Source organism: Drosophila miranda, chromosome 4 (genome assembly GCF_003369915.1).
Source record: "Drosophila miranda strain MSH22 chromosome 4, D.miranda_PacBio2.1, whole genome shotgun sequence".
In the NCBI taxonomy this organism is placed as follows: Eukaryota; Metazoa; Arthropoda; class Insecta; order Diptera; family Drosophilidae; genus Drosophila; species Drosophila miranda.
In genome coordinates this window covers 22,946,678-22,960,924 of record NC_046677.1, presented here as the reverse complement: position 1 = coordinate 22,960,924, position 14,247 = coordinate 22,946,678, and the positions used below count along the sequence as shown (strand labels likewise).

The following is a 14,247-nucleotide window of genomic DNA, read 5'->3' as shown; positions in this document are numbered from 1 at the left end:
TTTAATCAATAACCGATAAAATCAGCTGTTCTACCCCCGCACCCCCGCACCAGCTTAAATAAAAACATTGGATAATTTACGGACAAAACCATGCTGAATCTTTCTCTGGTGCTGCGGGTGCAGACCTCCAGGCATCTGGCGACGGCTGCCACAGCCACGGCAGCAGTGAAAACAAAGCCGAGGGTAGAGAAGGCGCGGGATAAACCAAAGCCGCTAATCACATGTGGTCGGACGCAGTTCAATCTGATGCAACACGAGCGGGCGGATGCGAAGTTCGGGACATTGGCCCTGGCGTCCAAGGGATGGCTGCACAACAAGTCGAAGGGCGACCACTTCACCCTGAACGCCAGCGTCAGTGGGGAGCAGCTGCAGCAGGAGATGCAGAGCACGACGGGCATCCTAGACAGTGGCCAACTGGAGCTCCACCCGAAGCTACTAGAAAACCTGCAGAATGAACTCGGCATCAAGATGCTTACGGGAATACAGGTAAAGGGCTTGCCAATTGTCCACGGCAACTCCCATGCCCTTATTGCTGCCGAAACGGGGTGCGGCAAAACACTGACATACATGCTGCCCATCCTGGCCAGACTGCTGAAGCGGGAGATCACAGAGCGAAGCTTCAACACGCCGCGAGCCTTGATACTGACGCCCGGCCGCGAGCTGGCCACGCAGATTGCCCAGGTGGCCGAGAACCTCAGCCAGGGCACAGATCTCAAGGTGAAGGCTCTGCTGGGCGGCAGGTGCGTCGTGTGTATTACTAATTACCTAATTAGTATGTAACGCAATGTTTTTCACCTCTTCCGGTAGCACCAAGCAACTGATGATGAACCCGGAATTCCAAGAGGTTGACGTATTGGTGGCGACGCTGGGCGCTCTGAGCAAGCTGGTGACAACGGGCATCTACCGCATGGAGCAGGTGCGCCATGTGGTGCTGGACGAGGCAGACACGCTGCTGGACGACAGCTTCACGGACAAACTAACGTACTTCCTCAGGAGATTCCCCGTATGTTGGCGCTAATCCTTTTACGCAGGTTGTAAATCATATCTTATTTCCACTACAGTTCCACATGGTGCAAAGGCAGGATGCCCGGACATTGGGCACTCAGCTTGTCCTGGCCTCGGCCACAATGCCAACAAACATTCGCGAGATTCTGGAGCGCGTCATCGACGTGGACACCATTCAGGAGGTGGTGAGTCCGCATCTGCACCACTTGATGCCGCATGTCACGCAGAAATTCCTGCGCATGCCAAAGGCGGATCGGCCGGGTCATCTGCTGACCCTAGTCAAGCAGGATCTGGCCAAACGTCGCCCCATCATCGTGTTTAGCAACAAATCGGCCACCAGCGACTATGTGTCCATCTTCCTGAATAACAGCGGCGTAAACTGCCTCAATCTGAACGGCGACATGCTCATGAAGATCCGCCTGGGCCGCTTCGAGCAGTTTCAAAGCGGCCACTGCGACGTGCTCTCCACCACAGACGTGGGCAGTCGTGGTCTGGACACCACGAGGGCGCGTCATGTGGTGAACTTTGACTTTCCCCTGCACGTCTCCGACTACATCCATCGCTGTGGCCGCATCGGGCGAGTGGGAAACACGGACAAGTCGCTGGTCTCCAACTTCATCTCCTCCCGCCGCGAGATCGATGTTGTCCAGAGAATAGAGCATGCGGCCCGCACCGGTGGACTGCTGCCGGATGTCAATGCCAACATTGCGAATATCATCAAGAAACGATTAATGGCCGAAATGAAGGCGGCGGGCATGTCGCTGCCACCCCAGGCCCAAGAAGAGCCCTTCTAGTTATAGTTGTATCTGTTTTGTTGAGAATAAAATGTGTTTTTAAACGCCAATCTTCTAGATTATATTACCAGGTGATTCGGCCTCCGAACAGTATTCATCTGAAGTACATTTATCATTGAGGAACTGCAATCCAGGCAGGAATTAACTTGATAATAAATACGTATTTATTTCGTGGCTTTTGACTTAATATTAGAGGGTTTGCGATTGAGATCCCCACAAAATACAGGACCCTGAGATACAGATAGATTCGTGGTGTTCCTGAATCCGATTCAGATCCTAAGGTAGTGATACCCACTGGTGGGCACCTCTCGTCTCACATTTGTCAGCGGCTTGAAGAGCTTGCGTCTGGCGATGAGTATGTCAGAGTTGCTGCCACTGCCACTGCCCCCGTTGATGGTTGATGGCGAATCCATTGCCTGTGGTCGCGGCAATGCCTTGGCATTGAGCAGCATGGGGCGGCATCCCGCGAACTTGAAGCGGATGCTGCCGGAGCAGTTGTGACGAAGATTCGGCAGTTGTAGTTCTGGAAAGGCTTCCCTTAGTGTAGGCTTCGGCTTGAGCGCCTTGCTCGGATCATCGCCGTGACACATGGCCGCTGCCAAGGTGCTCCACTCCAGCCGACGCACACCGGGTGTCGCCACGATTCGATAGACTGGTGTCTTGGCCCGCACATAGCGTCGCGTCACGAGCTCCTCGTATGCACCTGTAATAGACGAGCTTTAGTATGGCGGATGGGGTATGGTATGCGTGTTCTGCTTACGAGCATAGTGAACCATAAACGGCTGCAGCTTGGAAGCCCCACAGCCGTGCTCCAGCCACTCGTACAGGTATATATCGTCGCTTCCCTCGAGAAAGACGGCCGCCGGTGCCAGGTCCTGCCACAGGCTATCCGGTATCACATCTGCATTCAGTTTGTAGATGTAAGGAATAAACTCACGGAACGCGTACGCCCCCAGGGCGATGAGTCCACGCACTGCTCGGCTGATGTACTGGAAATCTAAAGGAGACCCGAAATATTATATTTAGAGTCGGATCCGGGCACAAGGACAACGCACCCCTCTCGCTGCACACGTCGCGACCCGCGAAGAATCTGACCAGCCGCCGCTTGATCAGGAAGAGGCACTCGGCATGGAGGTAGCCGCTCTGGGAGGCTAGCTGGCCAATGGTTTCGCAAACTTCGTCCACGAGCCCGTTTCCAACGGAACTGGCGAAGTAGCTGGACAGATGCTGGGGCTCCGGCTTGGCGTCATTAGTGTCGTCGTCGTGTTTGATCTTATATATGGTCTGCTGCTGCTGCTGCGCAGCATCGCTGGGAAACGCAGCTTGTTCCTGTGGCTGTGGCTGTTGCTGCTGCTGCTCCTGAGGCTCCTGCTTGCACACATCCATTCCTGGGTCGGGGAATTGTTCTGGCTTTATTTTGAGCGGCTCATCAAGCTCCATTTGGACTGTGTTGTCGCTGGCCTCCGGAGGCGCCTTTATAGTTTCGTAGGGCGCCATCAGCTGGCTGACGAGCACTTCGGCCAGGTGGAAGTACTCCTGGCGACAGGCGTTTTGGTTTGCCTGCGAATTGTAGTTACAGGCGCGGAGCAGCCGCCAGCAACGTCGGCTCAGTTGCTCTTGCTGCTTGAAAGCCAGCAGCTGAAGCATCTTGCTGACTATGACACGGTAGATGGAACCCATTAATGGCGTCTGAACGGCGAAGGCTAGCGCCGAGGACTGGGTCTTCTTGTCGGCAAATAGAGCAGCTAGAGAGGATTTCAAGATTAAAGTTATTTTAACGAAAATTGTGGTGCAGCAGAACAAACCTGTAACCAGACTCTGGACAGACTGCTTCAGATGCTCCGTGTGCTTGTCCTCCACGGGGCACAAACTGTGAAAGTCTGCGTCGTCTGGCAGGCTGAGGCTAATCTCCTTCTGGAACTCGTCCCGCAGCTCGAAAATCTTATCCGAGTGATAGTAGTAGCTTCCGTCGTAGTCAATGCGATCCCAGTCGCTGTCCATGGCGCCCAGCATGGGGGGTACATCGGCATCTTTGAGCACCTCATTGACTAGATCGTAGGTCACCACTCCGCCCGAGTGGCGCGAGTATATCTTCACGTTCTGCAATATGGAGAATGATTATTAATGAGACACCGTTCGGCTGGAATGGAATTTACATACATTGATTAGTTCCCAGACTTTGTAGGATGCATCCTCGGCAAGCCGGGCGCACACGTCCTGGGACAACTCCACGTCCGTTTGGTCGTGCTGTTCCCAGAAGATCTTTATGCTACGAGGGTCGAAGCCTGCGTAGCTTTTGTGATGACTCTGGAAACAGTAGAGAAGTGAGCTTCGGCAAGAGAAACACTAGGCGTAACAATAACAAACCATTCGACTGGTGTTGCCCGAGGCCTCAGCTGCAGAGACACCTGACACTCCGTGTCCTCCGCCGGCCACCGCAAAGGAGGCATCGAACATGTTGTAGTTGGCATGGCTAGAAGTCGGTGTTGTGGGTGTCGTAACCAAATGTACATGGGTGGGCGTGGCGGGCAGACTGCCCACCCCCACTCCTACGCCCACGCCCACGCCCACAGCCGATCCCGGGCCAGAAGCCGAGACTTTGCTTCCTCCCACCTCCAACTTTGTGGACTTGGAGCGGGACTTTGTGGCCTTTTTGCTGACCTTGCTGTGCGATGACTTGTTCAGCTCTGGGTCTGGGTTGGCGGCACCAGGGGTTTTCATTGTGTCCTCGGGATCAGCTCTACGGATCAGTTTAAATATTAACCATTTGATCGGCGGAAAAATAAACAGTTCGCTGGAGATGCAGTGTGTGTGAAATATACCGAAATGTACCGTCTCATTTCCAAAATATACCGTAAATATACTGACGAATTCATATTCTTTCATACATATTCCCCGCTTTGCAACACTAACAAACTGTTGATTTGATTTATTTATACCACTTTTATTCTGCATTAAAAAGACACTCTGGTGACATCCATAACCATGGCAGAAGCCGCTAACGTGCGCCAGAATCTGCAGAATGTGCCGTCGATCTTTGAAATATCAGCGGCGGAGACGCTGGACAACCTGATATACCCGGCGCTGAGTAAAATCTTCGAATACTTTGGCCTGCGGCTGGACTTTAAACTCTGGGGCAACCTGCGAGTGCGGGAGGAGCTGTCGCCGCTGCTAACCTGGATCCTGCAGTACCTCTACCTGCGGAACCGCGCCTCCTCCTTCGGCGAGAGCTTCTACGGACTGCAGCGCACAGCCACTGGGACGGGAGAGCTCTTGACTCGACCCCAACAGTTCACCTCCGCCACATTGCTGACCTTCCTGCCGTACATAGAGCGCAAGCTGCGGTCCCGCAGCGCCCAGCACGAAGACACCTACGCATGGGAGTCCTACCTAATCAATCTGTTTCATGCCTACAACGCTTCAAAGGCGGTTCACACATTCGCATACCTCATCAAACAGGCATCCAGCCATTCGCCGCTGTTCCGTGCCATGCGCCTAACTCTACGATACCCGAGTGAGCCGCCCCAGGAGGACAAGTGGACTTACATGTTCCTGAAAATGCTGGAGGTGCTGGCCTTCTTCCTGCAGTTCATCCAGTGGTGGTACTCCAACGATCAACGCCGCAAGGTCGGCGGCACGCTGCAGAACCCCGAGGCCATGCAAAAGCGAGATCTTCCCGAGGAGGTGAAGCAGACGCTGCCCCAGATAGGCAAGTGCCCCATCTGCCTGCTTCCCCTGCAAACACCAACAGCGTGCTGCGTTTCCGGCTATGTTTTCTGCTGGAAGTGCATCATCAGCCACATGAAGGAGCACGGCACATGTCCGGTGACGAGCTATCCCATCAGTCTGGACGACCTCGTGCGCATTTACGAAACGTAGCGTAGCCATAAGTCTGAGTGTTTATTTTGTTATAGAGAATATTTGTTAAATACATCTGAATCAGAATTCGCTGAGGAAGAAGCCCAGCCGCTGGTCGTGGCAGATGTGGACGTTGTAGAAGTCAAAGTAGTTGGAGAAGGACATGAATAGGTAAACGGTGCAAATGTTGACAAACTCGGAGATGCCAAACACAGAATAGGCTGCAAAGATTCAACGGATTAGTAGTTGACTCACCACGACGTCTGCCCTCGGCCACACTCACCAAAGGGAAAGCAGAACTCCTCGTGAAGAAAGTAGCAGAGCCACGTGACTGGAACAGTGGCGAAGTAGGTGACGACCAGCTTGCGCCTCAGCCTATCGCCCAGCTGTTCCGGGGACTCTTTGCCGTCGCAGATATAGTACTTGTGGCAGACAAAAGATCCGGCCATTAAGATGGCCCCACAAACGAAGAGGGAGACGGCTATCGCCCTGTGAAGTGTCGAATCGCCATCGATTTTTGGATAGATGGCCCACAGCGAGATGGTTATTACCATCAGGAAGATGAACAGAGCCACTAGGTAGCCAAAGGAGCGCACCTGGCGCGGAAGAGTTCGTCGATAGTAGCGAAAGTAGAGCCAGCCGGTGAGTAGACCAAACGGTAGGGTCGTGCCGCAGGTTACCCGCCAGCCGATGTACTGGGATTTGGCCACTGCCGACAAGGATGGAAACACGTTCAGTCTTGTGCACTTGGTGTGCGCGGTCCCCTCATAGTCTGTCAGGATAGCCATTAAGAGGTAGAACATTATGGAGATCGCTGAAAACGCGTGGGCAGCAGCGAGCAAAGGGCCCATACGAATGCGGACGCGGCTCTTGGTCTGCACATCTTTCACGGAAGTAGGCAGCTCTAGAATCTGGGGCATGGCGTTGTCGTAAATAAAACTATCAAATGCAAAATGCGAAGCAAACTGTGTTATTTGTAAATTTTCGGTTTCAACACACAATCGATAGAAATCCAATTGAAAAAGTTTGACAGACATACATACGACATGGAATTGAGCTAAATTTTAAACAAAACAAAACCGAGGAGGCGAGGATATTCTTAAATATAAGGTATAGAACCACCCCACCCGATGGTGGTGGAGCCTTAAATCCGTTGCAGACATACGTATGCTTATGTGTCTAATAGAACCATCCGATGCTGGTCGAGCCAACCTTAAAGCCATCTAAATACCAAAATATTTTGTATAAATAATAATGCAATGATCTTATGACTGATCTTAGGGAAAACTAGACCGTTTAGGGAATCGGAATCCGAAACTAGTTTCCTTTGGTAAAATTAAGTAAACTTTGAGCTTAAGCTAATACCGCGTATGTACAGAATACTCGAGAGTGGCTGGTCGGACGTGAATGTGCTTTAAGGGAGGGTTATGATATCGCTATCGCTATGGGTATCTAGAATTGGGTTAGGTAGAGGCCGTGCTTGGCGTCGCAGACAACGTTGAGCGCATAAAAGTCCCAGTAGGAGGTCATATGGAATCCCATGTTGGTGAGCACAACAATGTACTCGAAGAGTGCGAAGAAGGTGTAGACTGCAATTGGAAATGGCATGGACATTAGTAACATTATTCAATTGATTTCCGCAGGAGAGCCGCACTCACCCCCCGCTTCGCAGCGGGCGTTGTGCCGGACAAAGCAGTATCCGGCGAGCCCGAAGGCCAGCACATTGACAAGAAAGAGGTTGCGCTTGTAGCGCAGTGACTTCTCTTCGTGCGGCAACAGCACCACCTTGCGCGCATTCCTGTTGAGGAGGTATGACATCAGCATGTAGCACTCGCTGCACGCAATGAACACCACGAACGCGTTGCGATGTGTTTCATAGCTGTCTGCGGATGTCCAAAAGGACAGGCAGAACAGGGCAAGATCCTCCACTACATTGAGGAAGCAGGCCAGGATGCCGAGCAGTCGTCGGCTCCGCCTGATGTGCTCCTTGTAGTACTCCAAATAAATTTTGGCCACCGCCAGCCGCAGGGGCAGGTGCAGGAAGATGGCCAACCTCCATATCGTCTTCTGTGGCTCATAGTTTCCTATGGCAGCCGACACAGACGGCAGGTAGTTGACCACGTCACAGTGCGTGTAGGTGGAGCGTACAAAGTCGAAGAGCAGCGACCATACCACACAGAAGAAGAATCCACCAAGGGGAAGGCTCAGGGCAGCGAGAGCCAATCTAGCAAAGGGCATTCGGAAGAAAACGTTCTTGGGGTCGTTCAGGCGCTCGTACGTGGGCAACATGGCGGGGAGGCGGTGGTCAGATGATGGCGGGTCGCGGTTCACATACTTTTTTCGCACCCAATCAGCTCTAAATGTACTGTTATTAAGCAAATGCCTACGTTGTAAACATTGCAAGAAAATGGTAAACAAATTGATCGATAAGACTAGATAGCTATCGACCGACACTAGAGATGAGCCACAGATTTGCGATATGATATGGATAAAATAGATGGACTGGAATGGAATGGAAAATGAGCCAAGTTAATTTAAATTTCTGATCAAATGGATCTTATGTAATGACGACTGAACAGCTGTTTCATTGCAGCGGATAAAACATCCCCTTTTACAGCAAAACTAACATCGAGGCTCGCATCGTATCGTGGCAGGAGAGCTCTATCGATGCATCGTGCCGGCATTGCACATCTCTAGCTGACACTAAACAAAACAACACGCGCAAAAAAAGGAAGAAAATACTTTTTGTTTATGCAGTAAGTGCCGCATCACCATCGTCATGGACATACTTTTGGCCAACGTGAACAGCCTGCAGTTCAAGGCGGAGCGGGATCTCATCGAGCAGGTAGGCGCCATTCCGCTCCCGTTCTATGGCATGGACAAGTCCATCGCTGCCGTCTGCAATTTCATCACAAGAAGTGGCCAGGAGTGCGACAAGGGAAGCGCGTGCCCGTTCCGACACATACGTGGCGACCGCACCATCGTCTGCAAGCACTGGCTGCGCGGCCTCTGCAAGAAGGGGGACCAGTGCGAGTTCCTACACGAGTACGACATGACCAAGATGCCCGAATGCTACTTCTACTCCCGCTTCAATGCCTGCCACAACAAGGAGTGCCCCTTCCTGCACATCGACCCGCAGAGCAAGGTCAAAGACTGCCCCTGGTACAAGCGAGGCTTCTGCCGTCACGGCCCACACTGTCGCCATCAGCATCTGCGGCGCGTGCTCTGCATGAACTACTTGGCCGGCTTCTGCCCGGAAGGACCCAACTGCAAGCATATGCACCCGCGGTTCGAGCTGCCGCCCCTGGCTGACCTCAGCAAGGATCAGCTACACAAGAAGCTACCTACATGCCACTACTGTGGCGAGCTCGGCCATAAGGCCAATTCGTGCAAGCAATACGCGGGTAGCTTGGAGAACCGCAACAACATCAACGCCATGGACCACAGTGGCGGCGATGGCAACGACGACGGCCCTCTTAGTCATCCGCCTCCACCATTCCTGAAAATACCAACGCCGCTGGAGGAGATCACCTGCTACAAGTGCGGGCACAAGGGGCACTATGCCAACAAGTGTCCCAAGGGCCACCTCGCGTTTCTCTCCAGTGCCCGAACGCATCGATCAGAATGAAATAAAAACTATGAATTTTTCTCTCAAATCAATATAGTCATAAATAGTGCCTAGTGCCGTGGTTATTGGTATATGTAAATTGTAAGAGTTCATTCAGTCTGTAGAGCAGAATAAATCTTCCGTCAAGCCAGAGGAAAAACGAATTTTCTTTTTGGTTTTAAATTTCAGCCTATATTCGATTTCCTGATTTTCCCTACATTCGATTGTTCACACCGATATCTATCCCCCATCACTACTATTTCCGCTCTATTTAAAAACGACTATCCTCTTTCGTTTTTTTTGTTTGACCATTTTCGCTAAAACCTCTTTTTACGCAAAATGAAATAAAAGCAAGTGTTTAAAGAAAACTAGTCAATTAGAAAATAGATTCATTAATCGGATAAAACTATGTGGGCAGGGCTGAGTGTTCTATTTAGTTAGATATATTGCACGGAATATCAAAAACGAGGAATATGTATAATAGAGCTTGAGCTCGTCAGTATATTTATGGTATATTTTTAAAGTGAGACGGTATATTTCGGTATATTACTGATGGTCAGACTGCGACACAAATTGCGCACCAACATTTTGCGTACCAGAGAAAAACTTTGTTTTCTGTTTAGATTCGAGCACAGTTCCGTGAAAAAACCACAAAACGGGTACAATGACTATTCTGGCGAAATTGAGGGGCGAACCCAAGGACCAGGAGAAGGTGCCACTGCCGATGAACCTCAACGATGAGGCTCTGATGCACCATGGCTCGCTAATCGCAGTAAGTTTATCCAATTAAATTGGCACTTTTTGCGCAACGTTTTCGTGTCCTTGCGGGGCCCCGAGTCTCCACTGTCCTTCGGCCCCATAAAGCTACAAGTTTCGTTTCGCCTCGTGCGACATAAGTCGCCATATGTACGACGAGACGAGTGAGTACTCTCGTGCTTTTGGTGGATTGGATGAGAGCTGTTCTATGGTGGGTGGTGGTTGTTGGTTGGCCCAAATTCCCGTGTTCGTCTCTGGGGAGGCCCAGCTTCTGCTCGGCAGCCTGACATGCATATCTATTGATTTTTCCATGCTGGAATTCCCGCTGGCCTTGCACTCTTTTTTCCTTTGCAAGCAGTGCTGTTGACAGGCCACCCCCATGACGTGTGCTCATTCACTTTTTTCCTGGGCTCCCCCCAAGGACTCGCACTCACACTCCCACTCCCGCCCACTGCTTCCTTGGGGTCAGATTTTCTTCCTGTTGATTGCCTGGCACGCAGATGGTGGCCCTGAATATGGCCCGTGGAAAAACTCATGCACCCATTCTTTGTGTTCTTTTTTTGCAATCGCACTTTGCCCGCTCGTCGTAAACACAGTGCCCCCGATAACTGCTTGCGCACTACTTTCTTGAATGGTACAGTTTATCCGACCCAACGGCTGTGCTGTGATCGCTAGCAGTAATGCAATCTGTCACCAGCCCCGATCTGGTTTCTTTTTGAGTGCAAGCGAGGCGTGTTATCACTTCTCTTAGTGTTCCCTGGAACTCTGGAGTTCGTCTGGGGAGCAATTATTTTATATTTTCTGTTAACTAAGTGAGATATGGCAAAACCCACAGCCCAAAGGTGCCTACAATGACTCCGAGGCCGATGCCGAGTCGATGGTCTTCAATCGGCCGCAACACCATTGCGTCAAGTCGTTCTTGCTCTTCCTAATCGCTATGGTGGTCATGATGATGGGAGTGCTGGGCGGCTGGACCCTTTACAGGCTGTACGCCCCCACGCACGCCAACATGCGCTACCACGCACTTTGCGAGATTCCATATCCTGAGGACTCGATCGAGATGCCACGCTTCTATCCACGCAGCGACGATGGGTTCGCCCAGATCAACTGGCGGGCTCTGTTGCCGCAGTTCAGCGGCGCCAGCTCCGCCGACGGCACTGGCCTGGAGCGGCGATTCGGTGGCGATGAGGACAACTTCTTCCGTGAGGAGATCGAGCTGGACAGCAGCGATGAGGAGGGATACGCGAAGATCGATGTGCCCGACTTTAAGGACGGACGCCGCGGACGATTCATGCACGACTTCAAGGAGAACCAGTCGGGCATCATTGACACCACCACCAACCGGTGTTTCATCATGCCCCTCGACCGGGAGACCACCCTTCCACCCACCAGCTTCGTCGATCTGATGAAGAAGATGGGCACCGGATACTACAACATTGACACGGAGCGAGTGCGCCGTAACATGCGCGTGATCACGCCCCGCATCACCGATCTCTCGCTCATCTCGGAGCGCATTGCCAACGAGTGCTACGACATGAAGGTCTACATGATGGAAAAGTTTATCTCAGGCGGTAAGTGGCATGCAACCAAGAACCAAGCACCTATCTCACACTCTTCTTTATTGCAGTGTCCAAGCGGTCGGCCGATCCTCTTCCGGATGCCGGAAAATATGCCGAATTCATGGGCAAGGGCGTCATCGAGTACGATCTGTCCAACATAGCCGAGGTGGAGGCCTACGAGGCGAGCGAGGCTGCACAGCAAGTGGCCTGAGGAGGAGGAGCTGGGGAGAGCAGCGAACCTTTTAAGCTACACTACATATAAAATAACACAAACCTAAAAAAATTATTAATTAGAATTGATTTATATATAACGAAGATCGATCTGTTTGTAGTCGCCAGTTTGAGGTAAATGCTTATTAAATCAGGTTACAACACGGACAGACAGGGCCTGCGGCCACAGACAACCGAACAGAACCGAATCGAACCGAACCGAAAATAACAGAACAGAAGAGTGTATATCCATTGGCCAATCGACGATCTCTGCGAGCGATCGCGCTCGTGGGACCGCGCAAGAGTTTTAGCAAATCATAGACACCGTACGTACTTCTTAGTAAAGAAGCTAAAAAAGCGAAAAATGTACCTAGAAAGCAATCAAAATGCGATTGAAGAAATTGTGACAAATACGAAAGAAAGCAATGAATCAGCCAGGCAGTAGGAGATTAGTAGGAGTAGGGGTGGGGGTATTTGGACGCAGTACTCATACAAAAAGAAAACATACACGCCCCCCTCCCCACAACAAAGGAAAATGACGCACGACAAGGCATACAGCATTCCATTCCAAGTACATATTTTATATAGTATATGCTCTTTAACTATCTAAAAATTAATGTAAAGAACGACAACACATGAGATCGACAGCTATTTACGGAAGGAAAACAGTAGAGATCGAAATCAGAACAAAACTATCAAAAAGAAACAAACAGAAACACTACTCTAAATGTTCTTTAAAGTAATTAAATGTATTAAACGCGAATTTGTGATCTTTAAGCCATCTCTAACGTCGTTTATTTTCGTATTAGACTAGAAATAGGGCTTGCACAGAGCTATGGTGTGGTCTACGCCGTAGGCCACCTTCGTCACCTTCCCGTTAATGGCCGCCTTGAAGGGGAAGAACTGGTCCTTTTTGTGGCCCAGGCCGAGGTGGCCGAAACGGTTCTTGCCCCACATGAACAGATCCCCGTCCGAGTTAACGGCGCCCATGTGGAAGACCCCGCAGCCGATGGAGACCACGGTGGTGGCATTGCTGAAATCGTTGCGTCCAAAGAGGGGAGGCAGCAGGTGCTGCGGCTTTGATGTCTGCTCTACAAAAGGTCCGAAGCCCAGGATGCCGTAGCCCCAGGTGTATACCAGTCCCTGGTCATTCAGGGCCATGCAGAACGAACCGCCAGCGGCCACATCCTTGATGAGACCAATCCCCTTGGTGAGCTGCAGGGCGCGCGGAGTGTTTATCTGGGTCTGGGCGTGCTCCGAATCGTCCAGCTGCCCGTACTCCGAGTTGCCCCACCCGAATACGTCGCCCCGCTCGTTGAGGGCCAGCACACAGTCCGAGGAGCTGGTCAGCCGCACAATTCTTTCCTTCTCGATGTCGCCGCCGATGAGCGTGATCTGTCCCGCTGTGTGGTAGTTTCCCTGCCCTGTCTGTCCATCGGCACCCCAGCCGCAGGTGTAGACGCGTCCCAGCTTGGTGAGGAACATTGTGTGGTCCTGGCCACACTCAACGCTGACGATCTCGTCCTTCTCCCCGCAGATATCCGCTTGAGCGATCCTGTGGATAAGTGCGCTTTTGCTGTATTTCTCGTCGTCGATGATGGAACGACCGCACTGTCCGTACGAGTTATTGCCCAGGGTAAACACCGTTCCATTCCGGGTGACCACCACCAGATGGGCTCTGCCAGCGGCCATGCTGCGCACCTGCATGTCCTCGTCAGTCTCGCCGTGCTCCCGCGGCAGTCGTATGGCTGTGGGATATATGATCACATCCAGGTTAGCCGGGTCCTTGGGATTGCCCTTCACCTGGAAACCAAGCTGGGAGTCCGTGTTGAGGCCGCTGCCAAAGAGCGTCTCGCCGTCGGAGCGCTGGACAGCGTAGGCGGTGAAGCCATAACCAGCCGCCACATCTGTGATCTCGTTGTTGTTCGAGAACTGTAGCCGTGTCGGATGGTGGACCATTTCGGTGTATCGCTCCTGGGCCTTCTTTACGCTAGTCTGCAGGCCGAGGGCGCCGGTCTCCTGGAATCCCCAGACATAGACGCGGTGCGCGTGTGGATCCGACACCTTCGGCGTGTAGTCCTTTATTTTGGTCTTGTCCTGGGACAGCACGCTACGCTTAGCCTTTGTCGTGTACGTGCGGGTCAGCCGGGGAGTTGTCCATGCTCCCACCCTCACTGTGCTCAGCATTTCCCAACAAACTCGTTTTTTAAACAAATTGCAGGTGTAAATAACAGTATTCGATACCTAATCGATTGGAAACAGTACTGTATCGATGTTAGCATCGATGTCATCACTATACTATTTTCTCATACATCGGTGCTTAGATTTACGTTAGAAGCATGTTATAGGCTATTTGCACTAATTATTTGCTTGAAGGATTTATTTTTGCTCCTTTTCTCCCAGCCATAATGACGATAGTTGACACGATAGGCAGAACAGTTATAATAACAAAACATCG

General features: G+C 51.6%; 8 protein-coding genes across 8 annotated transcripts; 4 read left to right on the top strand and 4 right to left on the bottom strand.

Annotated features, from left to right (window-relative positions):
• The first annotated feature begins 27 nt into the window (after positions 1-27).
• On the top strand, positions 28-1,849 carry LOC108162771 (probable ATP-dependent RNA helicase DDX28). Its single transcript, XM_017297667.2, has 3 exons — positions 28-740; positions 808-1,003; positions 1,062-1,849. Exons 1-3 carry the CDS (start codon positions 91-93, stop codon positions 1,797-1,799), a joined length of 1,584 nt encoding a protein of 527 aa, XP_017153156.1. The 5' UTR covers positions 28-90; the 3' UTR covers positions 1,800-1,849.
• A 91-nt stretch (positions 1,850-1,940) lies between these two features.
• LOC108162770 lies at positions 1,941-4,619 on the bottom strand. The gene is made up of 6 exons (XM_017297666.2): positions 4,167-4,619; positions 3,960-4,106; positions 3,605-3,899; positions 2,855-3,544; positions 2,560-2,796; positions 1,941-2,502 (listed from the first exon to the last, which is right to left on the bottom strand). Exons 1-6 carry the CDS (start codon positions 4,518-4,520, stop codon positions 2,069-2,071), a joined length of 2,157 nt encoding a protein of 718 aa, XP_017153155.1. The 5' UTR covers positions 4,521-4,619; the 3' UTR covers positions 1,941-2,068.
• Positions 4,620-4,698: 79 nt separating this feature from the next.
• On the top strand, positions 4,699-5,750 carry LOC108162774 (peroxisome assembly protein 12). Its single transcript, XM_017297669.2, has one exon. It carries the CDS (start codon positions 4,785-4,787, stop codon positions 5,676-5,678), a length of 894 nt encoding a protein of 297 aa, XP_017153158.1. The 5' UTR covers positions 4,699-4,784; the 3' UTR covers positions 5,679-5,750.
• On the bottom strand, positions 5,714-6,715 carry LOC108162773 (post-GPI attachment to proteins factor 2). Its single transcript, XM_017297668.2, has 2 exons — positions 5,941-6,715; positions 5,714-5,878 (listed from the first exon to the last, which is right to left on the bottom strand). Exons 1-2 carry the CDS (start codon positions 6,692-6,694, stop codon positions 5,739-5,741), a joined length of 894 nt encoding a protein of 297 aa, XP_017153157.1. The 5' UTR covers positions 6,695-6,715; the 3' UTR covers positions 5,714-5,738.
• Positions 6,612-8,194, bottom strand: LOC108162776 (post-GPI attachment to proteins factor 2). The gene is made up of 2 exons (XM_017297672.2): positions 7,316-8,194; positions 6,612-7,246 (listed from the first exon to the last, which is right to left on the bottom strand). Exons 1-2 carry the CDS (start codon positions 7,944-7,946, stop codon positions 7,110-7,112), a joined length of 768 nt encoding a protein of 255 aa, XP_017153161.1. The 5' UTR covers positions 7,947-8,194; the 3' UTR covers positions 6,612-7,109.
• A 76-nt stretch (positions 8,195-8,270) lies between these two features.
• LOC108162775 (cleavage and polyadenylation specificity factor subunit 4) lies at positions 8,271-9,429 on the top strand. Its single transcript, XM_017297670.2, has one exon. The coding sequence runs from the start codon at positions 8,437-8,439 to the stop codon at positions 9,283-9,285; it is 849 nt and encodes a 282-aa protein (XP_017153159.1). The 5' UTR covers positions 8,271-8,436; the 3' UTR covers positions 9,286-9,429.
• A 379-nt stretch (positions 9,430-9,808) lies between these two features.
• Positions 9,809-12,566, top strand: LOC108162103 (integral membrane protein 2B). Its single transcript, XM_017296665.2, has 3 exons — positions 9,809-10,036; positions 10,856-11,591; positions 11,648-12,566. The coding sequence occupies exons 1-3, from the start codon at positions 9,929-9,931 to the stop codon at positions 11,788-11,790; spliced, it is 987 nt and encodes a 328-aa protein (XP_017152154.1). The 5' UTR covers positions 9,809-9,928; the 3' UTR covers positions 11,791-12,566.
• On the bottom strand, positions 12,260-14,178 carry LOC108162102 (RCC1-like G exchanging factor-like protein). The gene has a single exon (XM_017296663.2). It carries the CDS (start codon positions 13,974-13,976, stop codon positions 12,600-12,602), a length of 1,377 nt encoding a protein of 458 aa, XP_017152152.1. The 5' UTR covers positions 13,977-14,178; the 3' UTR covers positions 12,260-12,599.
• Between the last annotated feature and the right edge of the window lie 69 nt (positions 14,179-14,247).

What these genes read in the sequence shown, in the direction of transcription:
- LOC108162103 (XM_017296665.2), top strand. Translation starts at nt 9,929, where the DNA reads ATGACTATTCTGGCGAAATTGAGGGGCGAACCCAAGGACCAGGAGAAG. An exon ending in ACCATGGCTCGCTAATCGCA is followed by an intron (nt 10,037 to 10,855) that starts GTAAGTTTATCC and finishes CAAAACCCACAG; the next exon opens with CCCAAAGGTGCCTACAATGA. An exon ending in GGAAAAGTTTATCTCAGGCG is followed by an intron (nt 11,592 to 11,647) that starts GTAAGTGGCATG and finishes TCTTTATTGCAG; the next exon opens with TGTCCAAGCGGTCGGCCGAT.
- LOC108162775 (XM_017297670.2), top strand. Translation starts at nt 8,437, where the DNA reads ATGGACATACTTTTGGCCAACGTGAACAGCCTGCAGTTCAAGGCGGAG.
- LOC108162776 (XM_017297672.2), bottom strand. Translation starts at nt 7,946, where the DNA reads ATGTTGCCCACGTACGAGCGCCTGAACGACCCCAAGAACGTTTTCTTC. An exon ending in CGCCCGCTGCGAAGCGGGGG is followed by an intron (nt 7,247 to 7,315) that starts GTGAGTGCGGCT and finishes TTCCAATTGCAG; the next exon opens with TCTACACCTTCTTCGCACTC.
- LOC108162771 (XM_017297667.2), top strand. Translation starts at nt 91, where the DNA reads ATGCTGAATCTTTCTCTGGTGCTGCGGGTGCAGACCTCCAGGCATCTG. An exon ending in AAGGCTCTGCTGGGCGGCAG is followed by an intron (nt 741 to 807) that starts GTGCGTCGTGTG and finishes CTCTTCCGGTAG; the next exon opens with CACCAAGCAACTGATGATGA. An exon ending in ACTTCCTCAGGAGATTCCCC is followed by an intron (nt 1,004 to 1,061) that starts GTATGTTGGCGC and finishes TTTCCACTACAG; the next exon opens with TTCCACATGGTGCAAAGGCA.
- LOC108162773 (XM_017297668.2), bottom strand. Translation starts at nt 6,694, where the DNA reads ATGTCTGTCAAACTTTTTCAATTGGATTTCTATCGATTGTGTGTTGAA. An exon ending in GGAGTTCTGCTTTCCCTTTG is followed by an intron (nt 5,879 to 5,940) that starts GTGAGTGTGGCC and finishes GAATCTTTGCAG; the next exon opens with CCTATTCTGTGTTTGGCATC.
- LOC108162770 (XM_017297666.2), bottom strand. Translation starts at nt 4,520, where the DNA reads ATGAAAACCCCTGGTGCCGCCAACCCAGACCCAGAGCTGAACAAGTCA. An exon ending in CGGGCAACACCAGTCGAATG is followed by an intron (nt 4,107 to 4,166) that starts GTTTGTTATTGT and finishes TACTGTTTCCAG; the next exon opens with AGTCATCACAAAAGCTACGC. An exon ending in CGACGTGTGCAGCGAGAGGG is followed by an intron (nt 2,797 to 2,854) that starts GTGCGTTGTCCT and finishes GGTCTCCTTTAG; the next exon opens with ATTTCCAGTACATCAGCCGA.
- LOC108162774 (XM_017297669.2), top strand. Translation starts at nt 4,785, where the DNA reads ATGGCAGAAGCCGCTAACGTGCGCCAGAATCTGCAGAATGTGCCGTCG.
- LOC108162102 (XM_017296663.2), bottom strand. Translation starts at nt 13,976, where the DNA reads ATGCTGAGCACAGTGAGGGTGGGAGCATGGACAACTCCCCGGCTGACC.